This window comes from Excalfactoria chinensis, chromosome 5 (genome assembly GCF_039878825.1).
Source record: "Excalfactoria chinensis isolate bCotChi1 chromosome 5, bCotChi1.hap2, whole genome shotgun sequence".
Classification (NCBI taxonomy): Eukaryota; Metazoa; Chordata; class Aves; order Galliformes; family Phasianidae; genus Excalfactoria; species Excalfactoria chinensis.
In genome coordinates this window covers 5220347-5245864 of record NC_092829.1, presented here as the reverse complement: position 1 = coordinate 5245864, position 25518 = coordinate 5220347, and the positions used below count along the sequence as shown (strand labels likewise).

Here is a 25518-nt window from a genome sequence, read left to right as displayed (position 1 = left end):
AACCATGGAGATGTGGCACTGAGGGATGTGGGCAGTGGGCATGGGCTGGGGTTTGACTTGGGCATCTTAGTGGTCTTTTCCAACCTGAACGATGCCATGATTTGAGGCACTGCCACAATGTTGGACTGAGAAGCAGCTAAGAAGAAGACAAGCACAGTCGCAGTGCAAAACGCAGGCTGCTGCACAAATTCCAATTAGAACTCGACCTACTGTGCCAAAAGAGAAACCATAGAGGAAAAAGAAAAAACAAAACCAACATGTTTTTGAGAAGGCTTAAATAGAAAACAAGCACAAACACTGTTTCACTTAAACACAGTCTGGCTTTGTCCCAGCTGCCCAAACAACATCAGAGTAATGCGTAAAAACCACGGAGAAACTGGATTAAAAAACAGACATCTGAAAACTATAGAGAAAAGCATGTATTCAGATCAACAGTCCAGAATACAGACACTCTGCTAGTCAGAGAGGGCTTGCAATAAAGGAGTTTCAGACACAGCAGAGCTAACGTGAACAACACAAGAAAATGCTCCCAGATTCTGTGAACCGCAGTGAAAACTGGAACTTGGCCCATTAGGTTACATTCTATCCAGTGCATTAAAATGTATCTAAAAGGAGCCTCTTTAAATACAATTAGCACATGCACAGAAAAAACATACCCCGAGTTTGTGTGGTGACAGGAAGTCCTCTCTGCTAAGTTTAAGATAAAACAGTCCAGGATACACAAAAAGCAAACATGTCGATGTGGTTGAACCTATAAAAACCAGAAAGTCAGACCTGACTTAGAGCACGATTGAAACACACTTGCTCAGTGTCATTCTGAACTCCTCAAAGAAAACAATAAAAACCCACAACAACTTACCAACTACCCCGAATACATTTTTAATGTCTGGCACGTACATTGCAAACAAAACAATGATTGCATTCAGCACTAAAGTGACAAGGATATGGCAAATCCAAGACGTGGGAAGGTGAGAGAAAAACACCATCAATACAGCTTTCCTCGCCTACATAAAAGGAAAAGAAACATTCTGTGGGTAAATGAACACAAGAACTTCCTCCTTAAAACTTATTTCAATTTCACAGATAAGCATAAAGAATTTTATCACACCAGACACAAAAGAACATTTTAACTCGAAATGCAAAAATCAATTGATAATAGTTCAATTATGTTTTTTTCTCTCTGTAGCATGGAATTAACTTCAGTATTGAAGCAGTATTTATCACGTGGCCATTAGACCTATTAACATCTCCTGCTAGGACAAGTAAAGGTCTGGGGGCTAATACTGTGCTGCCAAGTGGAATGCAATCCATGGGGGACTTACCTAGATGTAGTTTTGACTATTGCTTTTGGTTTGTTTTTCATAACTGAACGGTATTGATAAGCCAAAGCAGTATTCTCGTGGTGAAATAAGTCAGTACGTGTTTTCAATTTGCAATGAAATTGAGTTTTCAAGTACAAGTGTGTTTGTGTGTGTGTGCGTGCATGCAGAAAGGAAAACCTAAGTCAGCAAAACTCAATTTAGGAGGGGAAGAAAAAAAAAATCCAACTAAATAAACTTTAGAAGTTCTGAATTCTCTAAATTAAAAACAATGCTGTGGGTTAGTTTTAATCTGAGATCTGTCTCTAGAGCACAAATTAGCTTAGCGGTTCGTCGTTATTCTGGAGCTCTCGTGGAACATATGCAAATATGTGGTCTTTGATCAATCACTTGACAAGTGAATAAGATACACAAGACTAGATGTGTCTCAGATATTACAGCCTGCAAAGCATTAGTGTTAGCATTGCTTATGCCGGAGAGGAGTACTTACTGGGAAGTGGATTAGAGGGACCGTCAGAAGCACGGAGAGCAGTATGGCCAGTTTAACAGTCATGATGACAGTATCATGTGGCAGGTACCTGCTGTAACCTCGCAGCAATTCAGAGTCCACTTGGTCTGAAAAGCAGAAAAAAATGAATTGTTTTCTTAATCATTTGAGAACTAACGTGAAGTAATCAGCAACGCGTATGAAGCTTACATTCAAACGGACCAATCTGCTTGTGACTGATGCACAGTAGAGGGGACTCTATATAAGCACTATTGATAAACCAGCTCAAACTGATTTGTAACCTAGCAAAAACGGGGAAAAAATCGTGCAAGAGACAAGATCCTGTAGAGCTTGTGCTGAACGAACAGCCACCTAAGAGAAGATGAAGGAAATATGGAAAAGGAAGGCTTAAAAAGAAAGCTATTCCAAGCTTACAGATACAGGTTCTGAAACTTTCAGTCCACTCACCTGTAAGGTAACTTCTAACCTTAACTGAATTTTACCACATTAGCTAGACTTAATAGCTTTAGTGACCCAAAGGGATGAGCAAACAGCAGAGGTAAAGCTGAAAATACCTCAAAGAACTGAAGAAAAAATACAGGTATCAGTATCCACAGGCCTTAACCATTTCCTATAGGAGTATTTGAAACAGACGACAAAAAGCAGCATTCACAAATTAAAATGTAAGTTTAATTAAAGTCAGGATGACCGGATTGACTGAGCCTTGACAAAGACTCTGAAACTTAAGCAGGGGCTTCACTACTGAACAAAGAAAACACAACTGGGCTGCTGAAGCTTTCCATCACAACCCTTCATCAATGCTGTAAGCAGCACTACTGCTCCGCTGACAGCAAGTCAGAGCGCAGGAAGCGGTCTGTCCGCTCCTCCCACTCCGTGTGCTTTGCTGGACTTCAGAACAGACCAAATTTCCACCCAAGTCCAGGCGCTGCGTTGAGTTTCAGATTCACAGCAAACAGTACGAAACTTCTGAGCCACGGAACGATGAAATGTGACTCATTTCAGAGAAGGAACTCCTTTGTTTTCAATTTCAAATAAAACGTTTTACGTTTTCCTGGACTGGTATTTTGGGAACAGAAAACAGATTCCCCCCTATTTAAGGAAGTAAGTTAATTAAACAAGACAACCAAAAAGTTAAAAAAGGAGCAGAAGCCTGCAAGGGAAAAAAAAAAAACATAATGTCTTGCAGACATTCGCTGTTGGTTCTGGTGTTTCAGGCTTTTGAGTCTAAGAATTACTAAAAGAAATGATGCTTGCAGAAAACCAGAAATATTCACAGTGAAACAGACTAAAAGGCTGCAGTCAAAGGGCCTCCAAGAAATGAAGGCAGTGAAGGTAACAGCAGCTGGGGCCGTTTCTGCATCTTATTTTGTTTTACTTCTGCTGAGATGTGACCTGGAGACAGATGGTTATCCCGCAACGACTGCTGAATCTCTCTGAGTGACCCTTCAAGTTTTAGTTCCCTACGAAGTCACATGGAAACAGTTAGCAAGCAGTAATAATGGCCTATATGCTACCAGGGGCTTCAAGACCGCCCACTTCATTTTTCAAAGGATTCTGTGTCAAGGGGACGTTTTTGGAAGTAATGGTCAAACATCCGGTAAAGCCTGGGAAACAAGGTGCAGAATTCCCCCCCCCCCCCCCCCCAGATTTGCAACTTTTGGCTGGTAAAAGCCAAATTCTTACTGTATTCTGTAGTCACAACACTGTAGTATTGATGTCTTATTGGCCCTTAGAAGAGCCATTCACCTACTTCTGCCAAGATTATGATGGAGCTTTCAAGAAAACAAAAGCCACTACGTAGATAAGAGCTGTGAAATCTGAGTGTTGGCAAAATGCAATACCACCAGCCACTTCTGGTTGAACTCAGCTGAAAAACTGCACCTAAATGTACTGAGGAGTCCAAACGCAGCTGTAACACTGGTACTGAAGTACATTGCCATGTCAGCTCTCGAGCAAATGGAACTGAAAGATATCCATGGAACTGGTCATGGCAGTTTCATATCCATAAACAGGTATGTTCTTCACAGAATCAAAGGGGTTGGAAGGGACCTTCAAAGATCATCGTGTCCAACCCCCCTGCCAAAGCAGGTTCCCTACACCAGGTAGTGTAATAGCATGTTGACAGTATCTGTAAGAATGGTGCTTTTCTTGGTTCAGTACGTGCATCAAACAGACAACATCTCTGACTCAGGAAATGCACACAAGGCAACTTACTGAAACATGTGCTAGGAAGCACAACTGAAAGCTTAGAGATCTACATTTTTAATGTCTTTCATAGGCATCTGTCACTGCCCTCCGCTGTTTCAGACTTTCTAAGTTTCTTGAACACAGAATCATAGAATGGCCTGGGTTGAAAAGGACCGCACTGATCGTTCAGCTCCAACCCAATGCTGTGTGCAGGGTCACCAGCCAGCTGCCCAGAACCACATCCAGCCTGGCCTTGAATGCCTGCAGGGATGGGGCATCCACAGCCTCCTTGGGCAACCTGTTCCACTGCGTCAACTCCCTCTGTGTGAAAAACTTCCTCCCAATATCCAACCTAAATCTCCCTTGTCTTAGTATAAAACCATTCCCCCTTCTCCTATCGCCACCCATCCTCATAAACAGTCATTTCCCCCACCTGTACAAAACTTCCAGCAGATTTCTAGTGAAATTGCTAGTGCTAGTGCTGATCAATTGGTACAAACCCAAAAACAAAAGAAGGAAGCAATACATGCTTTGCTCCCAAGCTGTATCAGACAAGGCAAGCATGCCTGCAAACGTTCATGCCTCCCCAGCATTAGGGCTAGCTTGTCAAGGGTCACGTTCATATCCTGTGTTGCACAGCATTTTGAGCATAAACCCTGCAGCGTTCACCTACATCACATGTTGAGAAGTCAATGGGACTGTAACACTTCTTCATGGGACTAAGATTTATGAGGATCCAAGTGTATTAATGCAAAAACAAGCCTGAAGTACTCAAGACAACAGATGTATCATTTACTATTAGGCTGCATTCTAGAGAATACTTGAAAAATATACTCACCATAAAATGTCAGATACCCAAACAAAGCAGACATAAAGTAGATTATGAAACTCAGGCCAATTCCTGTGACAGTTACGTTCTGCATTCTGCTTTTGGATGGACTAAAACGTAAAGAAAAAGAAGCATTGTTTCATCTATATTGTGGACCATTCAACACAACATAAGATACATTATTGGAAAACACAGCAGCCTGCCTTTTATAAGAAAGCAACCTCATAAATTTAGGGCCATAGAGTATTTGCTGATGACTGTGCTCTCAGAAACATGGCACTTTTTAAAGTATCTTTTATCTCATAGTGAAGATTCACTTGTCACAGACATCCTGCACTGCTCCCAGCTGGAAAGGAACTCTGCCATGCCCACCAGTGGGGTTTATTTGTGCATTTATTTGATTTTGAATAAAATAAAAATAGCAATTTATGCAGGATCTGGGCCAAAAAAACACCGAATCTGGTAAAATACAGATTCAGTTACAGGGAAAAAAAAAATAGCACCTTAGTAAATGACTATTTTTCCCCAGATGGCCAAGACAATGTACTGACATTGGTGGTAGAACCACATTTGCTCTTTTTCTCTCCTGTTAAAGAAGATAAGCCAGTGCAAACTAGAGCTGTGCATTTCCAAAAGACATGAAGAAGGCTGAGCCTACAGTGTTGGATGGCATTAACTTGAAGATATAATAGTGGAGATTAATTTAGGAAAATAGAACAGAAGGCTCCCATTCTATCTGAATATTGCATGTGTTCTCATACATTACCTTTGGAGCTCACAGTAAATCGGTAAGACTGAGGTATGGCAGAGAAAAGAGAAGGCCATGGTTGGTATTGCATAAGCACTCTAAAATAGAAGATAAACACCTTATAAGTTGCTTGTTATTACAGATGGTTGGGAAATTATCTGGATGAATTCAGTGCAAGCCTTGAACGACAGTGGAAATCGTTCAATTTAATGCTTCAAGATGAATCTCTGTAACACGGAATGCTGCCTCTGAATCGTTACGTAGAACTGGATCTCTTGAACAAGCATCTCTTCTGGCATTGTTCTTAGCTTACTATTTCATGATTCAGGATCACTGGACAGCACGTCAATAAGCTAACAACTGAGAAGCCAAGTCATTAAGCAAAAAGAGTAGGAATTTCTCCAAGTCTGGTGTATCCTCCATGAAATTCCCTAAGTTTCCTTAGCTACCTGTCAAATTATTGACTCCCCTACCCTGTCTTCCCTATTTTCTCATTACTTCTTAAATACTTAGACACAGCTTCCAGAAAACATAACATGCTTCCATCATCTAAAGCTTTAAGACAATTACGTAACTAGGATTGCATCCAACACAATTAGTGGTATATTATTTCAGAAACTCATATTAGAAGAGATGAATCATCTAATATAGCCTGCTTCGGCTGCCAAGCAGAATAAGCTAAACTACAACAAGGCCCATGCTGGTAAAGAAACGCCACTTTCAATTGATAAAACTGAAAAAGGGAAAATGCGACAAAGATGAGTTCCAAAAACCTACACAGCACAAAGGCCAGACAAAAAGCTGGGCACCTCGTGGTGCTCGTTTCTGGCCAAAGCAAAATCTCCTTCTTTGACCTGCATTTAAAATTTGTCTGATGTTTGTTTGGGTGGGTTTGTTTTTTTTAGGGTGGAATGTTGGATTTTCTGCTTTCAGACAAATGTTACCAACCTACAGACCTATCTCAAACTTACTCCCCTTTCTTTCTCATTCTCTTTACCCCAAAGAAACCAGAGCTCTACACGACAGCTCCTCCCCTGCAAGCTTTGTTGGGTGATGATGTGATTTAAAAGCCACGTTAATTAACAAATACCGCAGCTGGCATCCAGTGAAACCCATGAGGTTGCATTAGGCCTGAAGAATTAGCTTCAGGTAAGAAAAAATGAAATTTATATATATTTATAATGAATTTAAACCTGTTCTGCAAGGATCTAAATGCATGCATACAGCCAAGCAGTGCTGCATTCCACCTGAGGGCACAGATAGTGCCCACATCCAACTGCATCCTGAGGCTGAGCACCACTGCATCTGTTATCCTTCACACTCTGGTCACATTTGCAAAACGTGTTCATAAAATGCTAACTGGGACACCTAGCCTTCATATAAAGGAGCGAGACTGGAAAACACTTGGCAGTAGGTATAGGAAATATTTCCACAGCCTGTAACTGGCTTTACAGATGTTTAGCTTACCCTGGATAGAGTTGAAACCCCAATTTTTTAACACCTCCCGCCTTTAGTTAGCTTATTGTTAATAGAGATTACCTCTTTTGAAAGATGAAAGAGCTTTGCTTTACAATCCGCAGTAGAATTTGAAACCTGTAGGACATACATGGCAAAAAAAAAAAAAAGAAGAAAAAAAAAGACATAAGGAAAGAATGAGCCCAAAGCACAGACATGAAAGGTTTTGGTTTCTTGATAGTAAAACTGTGATAGCCAAGTAAAGAAGGAATTCAAATAACAAGTAATTCTGAAAGTGTTAACGTTAAAAAGAAAAAAGCATTTCAGTTATTAATAAAATTCTAGGAGAACTTCCAAACAGCACGCACTTTACCTGCAAAGTCTCTATTGCACTGCTTAGAGGTAGAGGACAAGGGATGGACCACTTCTTTATCATAATCTGCAAAGACAGCATGGATTATATCCCCCAAGTCAAGTTACATTTAGATATACACAGCTGAGCTATCAGACGGTACACAGAGCAGGAAGCAAAACACACGGTAAATTAACTAACTTGACTGGTAGGCAGATAGGCTACAGAAAGGGGAGCTTGACAGCAAAGCTTGTCAGTGCCACTCCACGCAGCTGCTGGCTAAGCACAGCTGGCAGCCTTATGGCTTGCCTGTCTGGAGGTGCTGTACTGAAACGAGCTACGACATTAACTGAAATACAACCGGTGCTCCACGTTCACTCTCTCTGTGCTCCATGCTAACTGCCTCCCATACAGAATAGCTGCTGTGTTCGCTGTTCCAGGCTCTTTCCCTAAGCAGACAAGCCCTAAACAGATATAGAGCAGAGCCTGGGGCTAATCTTAAAAGGCAGAAACATATGGTGTGGACTAGAAAGCAAAGGAAAAACAATAAATGCAATTATTGTCCCGGAATGTCATTGGGGCTTTAGCTACACCCTGCTGCTTTAGGGACTGCCAAGTAACAGGGCTGAAAATCAAAGGGAAATTAAAGTAAGAAATGTTACCTCCTCTTTCAGGAGTCTCATTTACAATGATAGTTGCACTGCTCTTCTCACCCTAATTAATTTCTTATTGTAGAGGCCTGGCTCTAGAGGTTATAATTCTTTTGAAGCCTAGAGCAAATAATTAAAAACTTAATTAAAGACTCAGATTCATGAGAAGAATAACACGGGAGAGAGCGTTTCTTCTGGCTCAAGGAATCTACTTCTTGGATGTGGTGTTTGCCAGAGAATGAGGATTTCACACTCCTTTGTGTCCCAAAGACCAGGAGAAGAAAACGAATCTGCCTGTGTGGGGCAAGGACACAACAGGTACCCACCATACTGCTTCAGCTGTGGCAGTGCCTCTGTGGAGGTGTTCAAGGACTATGGAGATGTGGCACTGGTGGACATGGCCAGTGGGCATGGCGGGGGTTGAATCTAAATGATCATTATGGTCCCTTTCAAGCCCAGGCCATTCTATGATTCTGAGTTCTCAGAGTGTTCTAATAGATGTTGCTTTTTCATACTGTGTGGATGGAAAACAGGAATCCCTTTATTCCAGCAGTCCTAACAGCTCTCAGGAAAGACGGGCTCCGTGTATAACATCATTCATTACATGTGGCAGGTTCCCAATCTGCATCACATTTTGTTCTGGGAACGTAAACAAGGGGCTTAGAAAAATACCACCAGGAATCATTAACACCTTTGTTGAACAAGCTACCAATAGGGCCGTTCCCACCAAAAAATCTGGTTTTACTCATCACCAATATTCAATACAGCAAGAAGTTGCAATAAAAAAAGGGCAACGATCACATTTCATTTCTCTTCGTTTAGGATTCACATCGGAAAAGTATTCAACAACGAGAAACAAGAGAAAGTGCTCAGGACCTCACAGAATCTGGCTTTCAATTAACAGCTGAATACATGCACATTCTTTCTCCCTCGTCAGTTCATCTTAGTGTTTTCATTCTTTCCAAGTGAGGACTATATGTGCATTAACTCTACAGGAAAAGACATTGAAGCACAGGCAGGAGTTGCGTGACCTGCCAAGGCCCCATAGCAGAGCACAGTCTGCAGACCTACTGACCAGGACACATTGCCTATCACAACTATCTTTTCCACATGTTGGATTAAAACTGTGCCCTGATGGCAAGAGGCTTCACAGGTGGTATGCACTTGAAAATGCACAGAATTGCTTTGTATGTAAAATATAATGGTACAGCTTGCATATGACGAATACAGCTTTCTTCTGGAATAAATTAAAACATATCTGCCATACAGAAATTAACGCTGTGCAAATGAAAACACCATTTCAACAGCACGTGTCATCCACTTCAAAGCGATTAGATGTGGAAACTAAACCACAGTTAATGCCTTTGAGCTTCAGCGCCTGATGAAGTCAGAGAAAACACTGTGCAAAGAGTATGAGTTCTCCTTAAATATCCAGACCTCCATTTGATTTGCCATGACTCCTTTTTTGTCCCTTACCGACAAGGAGTAAGCGTGCGATTCTTATCATTTCATACGAAACTGGACTGCGTGCTCTTTACCTAGAACTTCCCACACACCTTTCTGTTACAAAGAAACACACCTAAGCCCCAGCTTAAATCACCATAGTCACATCTGCATGCAAAGTCTTGCTCTTCCCAGCCCCAAATTACTTTCAGCGCACTCCCCAATTAGAAAAGCTTTCTTCAGATACGTGCACAGATTCACACCAAAATGCAGGAACTGAAATTGTTGTGAAGCTGCTGCAAGTAGCTTCACCCTGAGACCTACTTCTGCTTTCTTTTTTCCCTCCTTTTAAGATAAATTTTAGGGAAGAGGTCAAAAGTTAAGGTAATTCATAAATATTACAAATGCATTTCCATTAGCTCTGAAAGGCTGCGGCTGCTCCTCAATGCTAAGCTTCGGAAGAATACTTCCCAAGGTCCTCCAAACACTGCAGCTCTCCAGGGATACCCCAGGGTGATGTTTTGACAGCTTTGAAGTTTGGTTTTATCACATGGTTTAGTTCCTAATGGATTACCTTGGTCTCCCGGATGGCATGTTTGTTCAACTTGCCTTCAACTCTGTTTATCCCTTTGTAAAGCAGGTATTAAAAGCAAGTCAATGCAAGCCAGAATGATGAGAGAGAGGGGGCATATTCTTTCAGGCTCCCCAAAAAGATTCCCATTGCTCTACCTGGATGACAGAGTACAAGTTGTGCCATTTACTACACGTGTGCTTTACCACAGTTTTCACCATGAGGAGGAAAAATGGTACAACTTAAAGGTATGTTTTTCCTCCCAGATCTGCCGAGCAGTTCTCAATTTAGATATTTGGAAACATCTACCTCGGAGGGGTCTGGAGAGGGTGAGCATCAGGGTCAAAAGCCCCATATGGCTCAGAGAAAAGAACCTTTCCTTTCAGCAGGAAAGAAGAATAAGGTCATTGACGCATTAATGAATCTTGTAAACTGTCTTAATGAAGTTCTAGTTTTCCTTGCCTTTTTTCTGAACCCACTCACTCCATCGTGCATGTAAATCTAATTTATTTGGAGTATATTAAATTTTCTTCCTCACTAGTTGCAGTAAGTAATAGTTAGAAGCTAAGCAAACAGAATTCCATTCTGTAACTAGCAGGGAAACAAAAGTGTGTGTGCCAGCTCCCTTCAGTGCACTGTCAGCAAAACAAAAGTGCTGTTGCATTTGCCAGTCCAAAATATAATCATTTTAAATCTTTTCACATGCCTGAAAGTTCCTACGCATTTCCATGCCTCAGCAAAACAAACAGAGCCTGCCCAAGCGAGCACATCCTGAACTCCAAGAACACTAAATTCTAAGTAAAATGGAAGAGAGGAGAAGAAGACAATTCATTTCAAAATAGCCTTGTGAAAACATTTAAGTAATAAGGGAAAAAATATATATATAGATAAGCTGTACTCTGATTTTTAACTTACCACGAGCGTAAAGTACACCATAAAGAAAAATGATAAACTACTTGTGTAGCCAAGAAAGCCTGTAAAATAACAGTAAAAATAAAAGAGAATTTATAAGGAAAGTGATCCTAATGTACAGCTAAAGCTTTACATTTTAGGCATGTTTTCTATTACAGTGCTTGGTATCTGGGGCTTAGGACTCAGAATAACAACATTCCAACTGCCTGTCACAGATCATTTATGCAGTTTTGTAGGGCAGAATTAGAACTGGCTTACCGCTAATGGCATGCTGTAAGTAAATGCAGCTCTTTAATGTTCTGCTGTAAAGATTTTATTTTAGTATTGCAGACAAAATACTACTGCAACCCAAGTAATAGGTTAACTAGGCAGGGCTGGAAGGCAGAACACGGTACAACAACTTGAGCAGCCCCCACAATGGCCAGCCCCCTGCCAGTTTAAATAAATAAATAACCCATTAAGGTTTTAAAGTCTTCAATTGTAATTGCTACTAAAGTAGAATAATATTTGCTTCTCTCCTTTAATTACTCACCGATTTTAGGAAGAAGAGCGAGGGGAAATACAATGCAGACCGAAGTAATGAGTAGCAGCAGTCTCCCATCGAGGTACCAGGACCTGTTGGAAAAGCTACTTGTGACTGATCCACAATTCATGAGGCCTAAAAAAAATATGTTCTGCTTTAAAACTGCCATCTTGGACAAAATAACCACTAAGGACAGAAGCAGTAAATAATTTCAGCTGCACATGCTATTTACATGGGTTTGTATTCCCAGTGTCTGTACTGATATAAAATAGAGCTCCCAGACAGTGAGAAGCAGAGCACCATCCCATAATTAACCACCACTGCTGGCGATGCTCCATCTGCATGGATCAAGGCTCTGTGGTGCATACAGCTTCTTCTCAGCAGCTCAATACATGAACCCAGTACTCAATACTCAAACCAGTGATGAGAGTGCAAGGGCATTCCATACCACACCAGTCTCCAACAGAAGTGCTTCTATCACAGATCCACAGAGGTTGGAAGGGACCTTCTGGGGATCACCAAGTCCAATCCCCACAGCATTCCATGTATCTTAGATTGCGTTAAACTGAGTCGTGTGTTTCCACAACTGGAAGCAGCAGCAACTCTCATTCCCACTTACTGCACAATCTCCTGTTCATCACTGCTACATGTCATATCATATCACAGAATCATAGGATAGCTTGGGTTGCAAAGGATGATCACCCACTTCCAACCCCCTGCTATGTGCAGGGTCATGAACCAGCAGACCAGGCTGCCCAGAGCCACATCCAAAGTTAATATAACAAAGAACTGCAACAAGAGAGACTTTCTTGTCTTTAACATAGCACAGAATGATCCCCCATTCACTGCAACACCATCAAAGCACAAAGCAACTGCTATACAAAAACATAGAAGTAACAAGCACCACGGAGGCATACAAAGTCTTGATGCTTGATTCAGTACCAACACCTCATCTCCTAAGCAGAGGGAAGCACAGACGTGTAAGCTGTTAAGAAACAGAAACATCTCGAGGGTGGTTCCCCGAACTTGGCACTGGCCATATCCTGTACTGATAAACATCTTGCACATCAGCCCCTGACTTTACTACCTATAAACACCCTGGCCTTTGACCTCCACGTTTATTTAGTCCAGGATATGGTTAGCACCTAATAAACAGGTAACACCTCAAGTTATCATACGGAAAGCAGCAAACACCTGCGTTGAAGAAGAATTACCAGAGGCAGATATGGAGCCAAGTGGCTGCATCACTTAACACAAAAAAATTACATGTGATGTAAACGAATGGAGAAATGTCAATGCTGAGGAAATCCTGCCCATTTCCAAACCAAAGTCAACCTTAAGTAACAAAGCCATACACACCACTGCAGCTTAGCAGGCCCAAGGAAGAAAGTACTCTGGTTACTGTATGGTAAATGAAAAGAACGCTGGAGGGGGAAGGGAATGAAAAGAGCAGAGCTGCAGTGAGGTGATGTGAAGGAGGAAAACACAATTTTGTAAGTGTTTGCTTTTAGAATATCCTTGATTAAAATCTTTTTAAACAACAAAGAGACCGACAGAAAGCAGAGGAGCACCTACTGGTTGTCAAAAAATGCAGCCAACTCTCCCAGAATCCTGCTGCAGAAATACACTTATTTTCCACAGGCAGAATAAATGTTTCTGTATTGCCTTTAAAAATCAGTTAATCCACAGATATAATCCCATATGATAAAAACATTCCAAGTATGAACTGCGGAATATAAATCCTTGCCTCTACTGAAAATGCTTTGGCATGCAGATGTTCCTCCTCCATCCCTCCCCCACTTTTAACTGAAAGCAGACATTTATAAATTGCTTTAATTTCATTCCTGAATGCAACAGGACAAGGGATTCATATGTTCCACATTAGGATCTGACTCTCAGTCCATATCAATTATGTAACACACAAGCAAGACAACTTAATTGCATCAATCATATCCTCCTGACAGGGTCATTAAATGTTAACAGAGGGCTCACGAATTACAACTTTTTAACACAGTCCTCGTTGGAAGCTATGTTCATGTCATCAAAACTACGTGGAATTCTTCCTATGCAGACAGACAGAAACATCTCAGCTTGCAATTAACAAGTGTTTACATTGCGTGTTTTTGTTTTTGAACAAGGACACGTCGCTATATTAAACACTGGCTCCGATCCTTTCCAATGCACGCACACCTGCTCACCTTCAGCTACAAAAATAATCCAATTTGCAAAATGGCTTTCCTGTGAGCATGCCTTGGGTTGGTGTATGCTTAGAAAGCACTTCTCACAGACAGTTTAACTGACACATCTGACAGCTTCTAACTCCAGCTGAAGATAAATTCTGCACCCAAATGGCAGCGTATCAGATGCCACAGGAGCTGAACAAAAACAGAGCAGTTGTCCAGCCACATCTGGAAACAAGAGGCCCAGCTAAGAGATTTTAATCAAATGAGGCAATATTTATGCCCTTTGCATATGTAAGTTGCTACTTGGTCGTGATAACTGATTGCCTATTTGTCTTGAAAAATTCCCTACAATTTACATTCTGTTACCCAAAAGCTACTCCAGGGTTACAATAAGAAATGCATTGCAGCAAAAGATCATGATCCATCATGGCAGTCTATGTGAAATACAGTAGTGGGCATGCTCAGGCCAGCTGTGTCCACAAAGCTGGGACACCAACTGACTGCTGCATCTCAAGTATCTGCTAGGGCAAAGAATAGAGGAGTCAAAGTGTGTCAAGCAAACACCGCTCAGCAGAAGAGTTCCCAGCAACCAGGCAAGGCTCTAGCTGAAAATGAACACATGGCATTGCAACAGACAATTTCAGCTCATTCCAAAGGCAAAATTGAACTTCATTCCCAAAGTGCAATTCCAGCTAAGGAAAAAGCATGGGTGGCACTCGTGCTGGCAGTGCAGTGAGAATTACTGTGGTTCAGACCATTTGTAGTAACTGGCTCAGCCACTGTAACCTGTCTGTTTGCTGAAGATCTGTATAAGGACCTTTGATAAAGAGTGGTGGGAGCACTATCAAGTCAGTAGCTTAATACATGTGTTGTTTATACTGCCTTCTTTACACAGAACAATCCTTCATATGTACGTACATATGCATGCATAGGGCACTTTCAGATCCTTCCTATTAGAAGTGCTCATAAGCTGCTTAAAACCGTGTCTTTATTGGGAGGGGTCTGATTGCATAAACAGAGCTGGCATCAAATTAAAAACCAAAGCCAACATAAGTGATGTTACATGCAAATGATGATAACGAACAGATTGGAGCAGATACAGCAGCAGATTCAACAGCACTCTGTATGGAACGGGAGAGCTGAAAGCACGGTTTGAAGGAGAGGGTAATAAAGCCCAAATGAAAAGCTGATGACTATCACAGCTGGAAAAGCTGCATTAACAGAGCAAAAATGACATGCACATAAAACATAATCATTTATTAAAGGCCCTTACTAAATATACATTATGGTGAGGGCAAGAGGAGGGCAGGAAGACAGAAAGTGAGGTTAGCACCACGCCATTTCTCAAAGCACGTGTTATAAAACTGAAGAAAATATCAAGAAAAAATATGACTAGAACTAAAGTGCCAAACCAATTTCAACTTCAAAAGCACAGCAGAAGCATCACACGGCCTTTAGAAGACTATGCTTTTCAATCCAGTTTGAGCTCAGAACATCTAAAACAAATCAGCTTGTTACTGCAGTGACAGCGTGAGTTGCACCATCAGGAATGACAGCAGAACTGCAACAACCTGAACAAGAGATTTCAGCACCGAAGCTGCAGCGTTTGCCCTACGGCAGGCACAGATTCCTTGTGACAGCTCTAATAGGAATCTGAGGGACACACGTTACATACAGCTTTATAGCTCAGTTGTGAAGAATAATTTCTTTACTGGCAGCCAAGTTATGGAATTATAAACCAAGCCTGGAAACCTGGCCTTTTTCCCAAGACAAGTCCAATTACTGGAGCAAGACAACAAAATATTTCAGTTTAAATGTCTGCCAGATTTCGTACTGTGGTCTTGAAATATTTTAAGTGATAACATGACAGCAGTTTAAATGTTTCTCCTCCCCTCCCTCCCGTCCCTTCCTGCTTCCCCTTTCCAATTTTTACAGATTTCTTTGAATGGAGCTTTGCCACCGACTTTAAGGTCGTCTGATGGGAAAGAATCAGGCTCTGTGTGCGCTGCAGAAGGTTTACAGATGCCAAATACATTTCATATTCTAAGAATGCCTGTAAATAAGTCATTTTTGTTAGCATGTGAGATCAGAGGGAAGTGTCAGTACCCATCTCCTCCAGCAGTCCTGAGCTGCTTGCTTCTCCTAGATAAAGTCACAATGCTTGTGGCATTTCAACTTACCCGCTCTCATCTCCGCTTAAGAAACCTGCAACAGCACCAGGAAGCTCAGACTTCACAATTAACAGATAAGATGACATAGCTGCAAACAGAAGCAGAGCAGATTTAGCAGGGGAACAGCAGTACTGTAACAACCAGCGTGGCTTAACCGGCGTGGTTATGACTGGGACATCTCAGCTATATATTAGACACCGTGGCACCAGAGTCAACATTTATTTTCTCATATGCTTCCTTTAAAAATAGCTGCAAATCCCCGAGTACCATGCTGATGCTAGCTAATGCTTCCAGAGAGCCTGTAATGACATAAGTCTTGAAGCAAGGAAAACATCATCCAAACAGCTAACAAAACAATACTGAGCAGCAGGCTGACCCTTTACCTGGCAACACGGATCTGCATAGACTGGGGCTGCAGCTCTTCTTCCTGGCTCTGTAGTAGATGTTGTTGATGAGGATGAGAGTAACTCAATGAGATTTGCTTCTATCAGTACAACAGATCTTTTTAAAACACTCCGTATTTGTTGCCATTCAATTGCTGTTGCACTAAATAAATGCACTGCAAATCTAACCACAAGAATGGGACTTGAAAGGCTCTTTATACACGGCATGTCTGTATTTACAAGAACTACAAATCTGAAGAGAAAGCGTTAGTTACTCCTGTGGGAGTGATGATGTGAAATAGAGCATTTATATTTGTATTCATCAGCAAGTAATGATGCATACAAATAAACCCAAGCACTGGTGCCATTTGTCTGCTTTACTCAATGAAAGGATCAAAGGCATAAATAATCAGAAAAAAAGAAAGGCATAAATAAAGAAGAGTTCTTACGTTTATCACAACTTGTATTACCCTGATACCTTCACATATAGCTGCTGTCACTTTTTGCTTTCACACAAACAGCAAACATTCGTACAGCCCAGAAACCAGGAGAGAATTGCTCCCAACAGCAGGCGTTACAAAGAGCTCCAGTAAATAGCACAGCCCGTTGGGAGCTGACTGCCATCTGTCCAAGTGATGTCACCACTGCGCCTGCAAACGCCTTCAGTCGTATACAAAGCTTGATGAGAATCCATCTGTTGCGTTCAAATCTTACTGCCCGGCGTTTAGAACACGGTGCTTCCTCTCCTAATGCTCTACGGTGATAATATTTGTTTTAAATATGTATGACAGCAAACTTCCGTATGTTGAATTATAAGAACGGATGTTTTGAACCCTGGAAAATGTGTGGGCTCCGACACTGCTGCAGCCAATGTTAAATTTGAAGAAAGGGAATGTGGTCTCCATAAAGAAAGCGAATTGCATTAATGCGAAGTGACATCTACCTACCGCAAGGTTAAATTAAAAACAGTCGGTGGGTCACTAAATAAGGAAATATTCACTTCTTTGTAATTAAAAGCTCTGATTTTTCTAGGATTTGGGAGTATTTCCTCGTTGACGTGTAGCTGTTGTTTACGCCTGACAAGGTGCGTTATCTCCTGCCCCATTTTACTCTTATCTGCACCCTGGAGAACACAGGCCGGATCACAGCGGTCTTTACAGCAGGTCTTGACAGCATTTCTAAACCACCAGAATCTGTAAGAAAATTAACACCCCCGCCCACACTAAGCTGGGGGTGGGTGGGTGTGTGTGTTCCACCCTAAGCAAAGAAAAACAAGGGGTGAAAAAAGAAAACTTCCTCTAAAGCATCATTACTTTTATTCACCCATTCGCCTCCTTCCTCGTGTTGCACAACGCTTTGTACACCAGCAATGTGGAGTTTTGATATATTCGTGCACTTCAGAAAGGTTTAAAAATTGGTTCTTTTGCAGCTCAGCTGCAGAAAGCTTCAATTTCCAGATCAGATTTCCTCCTACCATGCAATCTGTCACTCTTCCCTCACATTCCTATTAGCCTCTGGCTAATCATTTGATCACTTATCCTTTGTTGTGCACTTCACTCTTTGTTTTTCTAAAAGGAGTCCAATTTCACTGGATTCCACTCTGCACTTGGGAACCAATCCTGCACCGCCAATCCTGCACATGCTGAACATTTGTCTCCATCTCTCTTCCTTTCCCTGTGCACATCAGAAACAACCTCATGGGGGAGGACTTCTCTTTTTTTTGCCAATTAATCTCCTCCTGTTTGTTCTATAAGATGGAGAAAACAAATAACAATTGTATTTAGATCCTACTGCTCAGATATATGACATGAATCTCATTCTGTTTCTCAAAGCTGAAGTTATCTCCGGTAGAAACAAAGAACACGTAGTGGTTGAGGAAGAGTTGCTCATCTTTTGATCCAAACATGATATTTTACCTAACTTTCCCAATGCCCACAGTGAAAAGCAATGCCAAGCAATGCTGGAAAATCTGAACATCAGCCACCCTTGGCAGCAGGATGTAAAGCAGAAGGAAGAGATCCCAGAGTCACACGGCTATACCGTGCCACAAAGTGAGCACCACAAGAAGCATACCTTGGGCTCTGCTTTATTCCACTTTGGAAATATCAGCATCCTGTCGCTTGCAAGATAAGAGTAATGTATTAAAGGATAGCTTTTAAGGCACCTTTTATCATACAAAAGCCTGGTAGGTCTGCATTGGTCCTTTGGATTCAAGCATTCAAATCTATCAGCAGTAACACTCCCTTCAGCTTGCCCCCCTTTCACACATGCAGTATGAGAGCAGAAGTTACTGCTCCTGCATCTCATTTCATCCCCTAAATTCAAAGCCAGCAGCTTGTTTTCCTTATACCACCTCTTTGCAGAACGAAGCCATCTGTCTGAGCACTGGGTCAGGCAGGCCTCCTGCAGAACCAAGGGTGTTCAGTGCTGTAACCTGAGGCTTTGGCAGCACACAGGTGCTGATACCCATCACTGGAACAACCTCAATATGGTCGCTTCCTTGTTTTTAGCTACTGATATCGCAGCATCGATGCTACATTACAATTGCTTTTAATACGGACCAAGAGCTGTTCGATGGAAACTAAGCAAGTCTGAAGTTCTGTATTTGGGAAAAAATCAATGTTCAGATACTAAAACAGTTTTCAGCAGGAATCAAAATTGCATTACTGCTTTGTCATTCAATAGACTTGGCACTGCCTCGGAAGCAGCAAGAAATTACATTCTTAAAATGCTCACATATACGGCTTCGTCACGTTCTGAAACTTGGCACTGGCTCCTTGGTGAAAGAAGTTTATCATATAGAAAAGGACACTTGCATTACACTTTCATTACTACGCTACAACCTGCTGAGCCCTATAACTGTATGCACCATGAAGACATTGTTCCAAGTACCCTCACTGTGCTGTAATACTGCTTCACACTCACCACAGAGGCCCCTACCTGAACACATCAGTTGCTAGTGAGAAGCTGAGCTTGTTTTTAACCCCTCTTTAGAGGCAGTCCATGTGTGACTCGTGCCTTCGTTATCAGCAAGGTACTTGTGATGTTTCCTTACTGTCCTATTAAAAATGATCAGCTGCTCAAGTCTTCAGTAACGATGTAAAAGAATGTATATACATTAGAGTTATGCATAAACATAAGATTCAATCCTTCCTTAGAAAATGGATGGTGATAGAGTCCTCCATATCAAGCAAAGCAATCCTGGTCCTCATCTAGGTAAGACAGAGACTCTTTCCAAGTGCCAACAAATGACTGAGATTGATCAACACACTCACAACTCTTCAACCTGTGAAGAGTTCTGTTAATAAGACCCTTGTTTTTTCCAAAATACTGAAAAGACCAGAGGCTGAAAGACAGAAATAACAGGATAAACCCTATCAATCACAGCACACTCGAGCCAAAGTGAGCCGCATCTTATTGCTCTCTTATTTCAGAGGGGACGCACAGGCAGCAGATTTCTTTTACTAAGATGTCATTAGTTTAATTGTATGTGTACGCTTACGCCAATAGAACTGCAGTGTTTTCCACACAGCTATTCATGCTCCAAAGCACAGCTGCAGGTGAGGAGTCCTGCTGTTTTGTTTTTAAAGCATTCCCTGCAGCACAAACGTTCCCAGCAACCACTAACTGCAATGGGGAAGCAGCACGGGTCATCCATTGTGAAACCAACACGGGAGCACACAAACCTGCCCTTAATTAAGGCAGCTCTGCACTGGAAACCCTCACCGAGAAACAATGAAGGTAATTAGGCTGTCAGGTCAAAAGCAAACTGCGCTGTGAAAACAAACGTTTGAGTTTGCTTGAAAACAGAATGAGACTCTCCATCCTTAATGGCAGCTCAGTAATTTCTTAAGGTATCAGCAATGCAGTTCTCAGCACGTGACAAGGTGCGCTTTCTTCTTCCACAACTTACCCTGTTTTGTTTATTTTCAATGTTTTTAGAGCACTGCACCCCGGTTAGAGAAATCAGGGTTTCCATCTTCTCCCTCATTTACTACATTTTAGACAAACTGCGTTCAACACGTTTAAAATTGAACGTCAGAATCGAGGAACCCTGACTGGAAAAAAAAGAAAGAACTGCAAAAGTGCTCGACTCACGTGGTAAAACAAGCTCCTTGTTTTGCTCTGCTGTTAGACATGTCGAGTAACGAGATTGCATTTCCCACACAGGGAAAAGGGGGGAAGAAAAGAGGAGGGGGGGAAGGAAAAGGCGGCCCAGGGGCAGCAGCGCGGGGCGGCCAGCAGGTGGCGCTGCCGGAGCAGCCCTCAGCCGCAGCTGTTGCCCGCAGCCCCGGGATAGCGAAGCTCGATGATCATGACGGGTCCCTTCCAGGCTGGGATATTCTATGGATCTACGACCCTCAGCACGGCAAGAGATGGGCGTTTAGGAGACTGCTTTACTTACTGAGCTGGATGGTTTGGGCTGGAAGGGTCCTTTAAGATCACTCTGCATTTAAACAACGACAGCTTTCCTGAGGCTCCACAGAACCAAGCCGTACTTTTTGCCTTGGGGTATCTGCTAGCAGAAAAAATCCAGCTCTGCCGTCTGTAAGCGTGGGCAATTAGGATGTCAAATGCAAATCCGCAATTCAGGCTCTCTTTCTAAGCGAGCAAAGATGACAAATGAAGAAAGCCTAGCTGGATTTCAATGCTCGCTAAAAGCTTTCTCTGCCACAAACGAATGTAAATCACTTCCGAGCTTCAATTATCTTTAGAAGCGATCAAACCGACCTTAAAAAACGCTGGGAGTGACGGTAAGGCCGGTGCAGCCGCTTATTTTAATCACAAATCATTATTCATTATCGAGCGCTCCCCAATCACCTTTGAAATCAGATCCCACATGATGCAATTGTACCCACGGCTGATGATGGAGGAGGTAGCAGAAAACAATGTTTATTTTTAGCCTTATTCTGGAGTTAAAGATGTTGACAGAGCCTGGAGGTCTGCCCACCAGGCACGGCGCTTCCTTCCAACAGCCATAAACCAAAAGGAGGGGAACACCTCATTGCACAAAGGTAAAAGGGCACAGCCGGAGTTTTATCCTTCGTTGCAGCACGGCTCCTATTCAGAGCAAACACTCCCATTTAAAAACCATAGGAGCCAGCAAAAAAGAGATAACTAGCTCAGAAAAGAAAAGCCAGCTTGCTTGCTTTCAGTATTTGAAACTTGAGTTCCTTGAAATCTTTGCAAACAGGAGCTGAGGATCCACAGAACGCGGCCATTCTCTGACATGAAAAATACAGCCGCTGGAAACATCAAGTGAGATCTGAGCGCTTCCAGCACAGCGAGGGCGCTCAGATGCATCCAAAAGAGAAGTTCCTACCTGTAGAATCCTCCCCTTTAACCAGCTGAACAGAAGAGCAGTGCTTAGCAAAGCAGGCCCCACTTGCTGGCAGAGAGGCCCAGTGCAAAGGACAGAATGAGCACTTTGCTCACATTCAGCTCGGGCCTCTAGAGTTACCAAAGGGAATTTGATTAAAAATGACACAGAGAAAGTTATGAACTGCTAGGAGGAAGAAACGAGAGCCTTATTTCCTTTGACCACAGAGCTCTGTGCACGATCCCAGAACCTGCACTGCATACCCCCCCCTTAACCAATGCTGTTTATTAAGAGGTCCACTCGAACGGGAAAGGAAATTAAAACATTTGTTCACTGCTGCAGAACATCCTCTACAACCTGTGTGAATAAATAACCTTTAATCTCGCAATTAAAACATTCGCTCCTGTCTGAAGTTAATGCAAAGGGCTTTAATAGCTGCTTAAGTCAAGCAGTTTTTATTACTGGAGCTTCCAGCGTAACAAAAGATTCTGATGTTATCATAGCAGCAGTTACTTGGCTCAGCCGTAGCCACCACGTAGTGACAACAGAGATCACTGAATTGACTGGGCTTGACAGACAGCAACTAAAGGGAAGAAGAACAACTGGAATGCTGCTTCCTCCTGGCACTGCAGGTAATCGTGTGTGTCTTGAGGGCGTAGGAGGGAATGGCAAGGAGGGAACCTTCACACCATTTCCTCATCTAAATGAAAGTACCCAAAACATCCAAAGGAAACAGCCAAAGAAAATAAGAGTAGTTCTGATAAACACTGTTGGCTTTTGGATGAGTTACTTCGAAGGATGATTTACTCCGCAACTCCAATATGTAAACTTACCTGAATAGAGCTGAAGTGCTGAGGTGATTATTTTAATGCAAAGACAGCTTATGTTATTTTATTGTTACGGACTAAGGAAAACAAAAGATACTGAAAGTACTGAAATCCAAGGTATTGAACTAACAGGGAGAAAAAAAGACAACCGCAACAAAGCACGTTAGGAATGTCACAGCTAAGCATTCCCTTGTTATCGGTATCACTAAAAGGCATCAGCAAGTTCCAAAGGGAAAAAAAACAAACCACGCACACAAAAGAAATCACAGCTTCCAAGATACAAAGGTCCAGAAGAACAGGGAGGGGATGGCAGGTCTGCAGCGCCAACTGACGGACGTACTCCACACCACGGGATGCAGAGCAGGCGGATGATCTGCCCTCCGGGAAGCACCCACCCACCCCACAGCGCTTCAGCTCCGCGTGATCACACACATCTCACATCTTTTTAATCACGACCTTAAGAGCGCTTCCATTCCATTCCTGCCCTCGGCATTTGTGGAGTTTTGTGGACTGCGGAGATTGTAACCCGCTCAGTTAAAAATGGAGCGTATGAAGTTTCTTACCTCCTATATTCTGGATAATTATTGTAGTTGCAACAAGGACCTATAAAAAAAAAATTGATTTCTTTAGAAAGGGTAGGGATAACTGGAGTCGTATGCCTGTTACGGTCATAAAACACATACGGATAATCTTAAACAGACCAGATGCAAAGGCAGCAACCAGTACTGAAAGGAAAGGCATCTTCTGCTTCACCGAGTTCAACACATGGAAACCAACCTCAAATGAATATAAAAGCAAAGCAACCCCTGACGGAAAATGCATTTTCATTCTGAGACGACAAAACATGAGTAGTTAAAGGGCAAAGCTTTGTTTTGCAGAGTAGGTTTAAAATCATGGAGGTGCTTTCCCGTCCATGTCAGGCAGCTAGAAAGGAAAATCATCCTTTGCCTCTGAAAAGGCACTTAGATAGCAGAGATGATCTATACAACCTATTCCTCGCTCCATATAACTATGAATATTAACAGTCACAGACGTCGTTCTTTTAAGCCTATAAACCAGGCAGACATTTTTGTGCTTGCTATTACTCATATAGGACTAACATAGAATATAGAGACGATCGTAGGGCAATAAAAACACTTGACTGAATCTAAACAGTTGTTAACTCCCAACTGATAAAAGCCTGGCAGTCGTGTGTGAAGCTTTCCCCACTGTTTTCATTTCAGCTCAGATCTAACACAGTGCCCTCATCTACAGTGATACGGTCCTTCGTGCCGTACACCAGCACGTAGTAACACCTTCCTACTACCAGAAATCAGCCTGGGAAATACGCTGGAAAAAAAAAAAAGCCACAGTTATGGCAGGAAACCACATTTCTGTTTTCAAGTAAGTTCTGAAAGCAGAGTTGCCACTTTTCCCAGTCGATGAGTTAAAGAAGCACACCGGGTTTGTAACGAGCTGAACGTCAGCGTGTTGTCAGTTGTCACAGATGGAAGGAAACGCTCCGTGCCTTTGGAGAGGGAGAATCAGCAAGCTTCCATCTGCAGCCCCACGAGTCACACAAGTGTTTACTACGTGAAATCACTGCATGGGTGAAGGGCTGCTCTACTGGAGGAGCAGTTACCAGCAGTTCAGGGTGCAAGTCCAAGCCCCATCCTACAGTGCTCTGACTATCAGTAGCGGATGGCTTGGATGAGGGAAGAATCGGCACATCTTAACATACAAAGAAACCAAAAAGAAGCAAAAACTGTGCGATCTGTGCCCGACCGAGCTGAGAGAAGTTCAGGGGCAGCACTGGAATTCAGAATGACCGTGACAAACGACGAGAGTCTAAAAATCAATAGCACCAGTTAAAAGCAATGCACGCAGGAAGCAGAGATCAAATGCACGGCTTACAGTTATTAGACTGCAAATGGAGAAAAGAGCCTGAGATAAAACAATTAGTGGCAGCCGCAGCAACGGCAAACCTTGTTTATCCCTGGCAAGTTCTCAGCCAGCGTCCTGCATTCCACTGTTTCATCAAGATATACGAACATCACAGATACTTCCACAGAGAAAGGTCAGTGCTGCAGAAAAACATGGGCTCCTCCAGGAAGGCTTGGTGACCTCCGGCTTTCTGCTTAACCCAAGTGATACCTTCCTTCATTGGATAACACTGAATATCCACCAAATAACAAATATCTGCCATGAATCCCTATGTTTATCCCTGCGCTGCAGAGAAGTGTGGGGGGGAGGTAATCAGTCACATTGTAATATCTCCTTAAGCCCTGTGTTTCTATGACTGCTGCACCTAATGGGTTGTGGTTAACATCACACAGCCCCTCTTCATGAAAATAAGATGATAAATCTTGATATTAGCAAGGTATGAAATCATCTGTTGAAGGTGATGGCATCTTAACTCCGCTCAATAGATATCGATCTCACACACCGCACTCATTATCTGCTCGCTAATGCTAATGGCAGCTCGCACCTAACAGCCGAGTTTTAATTCTCACATAGAAATAGAAGTGAGACTCTGGTCTGTTAAGCAGATCTCAATTAAAGAGTTGGGTTTTATTTAAGAAAACTATTGAAATTGCAGTTGTGTGGTCAAACCTGCTTTTAGAGACACTAAAATGACACAGGGGGTAGTAGTCACAGCATTATAGGCACAGTATTCATCATTAGTACGTCGTGTTAGTGGACAACACTGTCCAGCAAGTAAAACAGATTCAGTTCCCATCACTAAAATGGCATGACTCACATGCTGAGTATGCGTACACCAAAAATGAACATGCATGAAACATTCATTTCTTTATATTGCAGAAACTGCACGAAAGACAAACACTGTCGAGCTCTACGAGAACCTCCAACAGCAGCAGTAAATCAACCAGGGAGTCTCTAAACAGCTCACAGCAACGGTGCAATGGGACCGAGACCAACCTGTGATGGATGGCTGAGCTGACCTGAGTGCAAAGCAAGCGAGCAGGCACTGGGAAATGCAGTCATAAGAGGAACGCGTGGGCAGGAAAGGAGCACAAAACCTTGGGTGTAAGAAGTGTCTGTTAGACAGCTAGCCGACCTTTGTGCTTCCGCAGCACAACACACTGGCTGAAAGGGAGGAAGTTGTTGGTTTTGGGAACTAAAGGATTTTTTTTTTG

General features: G+C 42.4%; 1 protein-coding gene across 2 annotated transcripts in view; it reads right to left on the bottom strand.

The window, feature by feature from the left end:
- SLC38A6 (solute carrier family 38 member 6) overlaps window positions 1-25518 on the bottom strand; it is a 36296-nt gene that overhangs the window by 6340 nt on the left and 4438 nt on the right. The window contains exons 5-15 of one of the 2 annotated variants that reach the window (XM_072337680.1): window positions 22945-22984; window positions 15861-15939; window positions 11507-11589; window positions 10978-11036; window positions 7420-7485; window positions 7131-7184; window positions 5610-5689; window positions 4853-4953; window positions 1810-1934; window positions 860-1004; window positions 657-751 (exon numbers count right to left, since the gene is read on the bottom strand). In XM_072337680.1, the coding sequence (XP_072193781.1) occupies window positions 657-751; window positions 860-1004; window positions 1810-1934; window positions 4853-4953; window positions 5610-5689; window positions 7131-7184; window positions 7420-7485; window positions 10978-11036; window positions 11507-11589; window positions 15861-15939; window positions 22945-22984 (927 nt within the window). The remainder of the gene's footprint in view (window positions 1-656; window positions 752-859; window positions 1005-1809; window positions 1935-4852; window positions 4954-5609; window positions 5690-7130; window positions 7185-7419; window positions 7486-10977; window positions 11037-11506; window positions 11590-15860; window positions 15940-22944; window positions 22985-25518) is intronic. The other variant, XM_072337681.1, reaches the window with a different exon arrangement.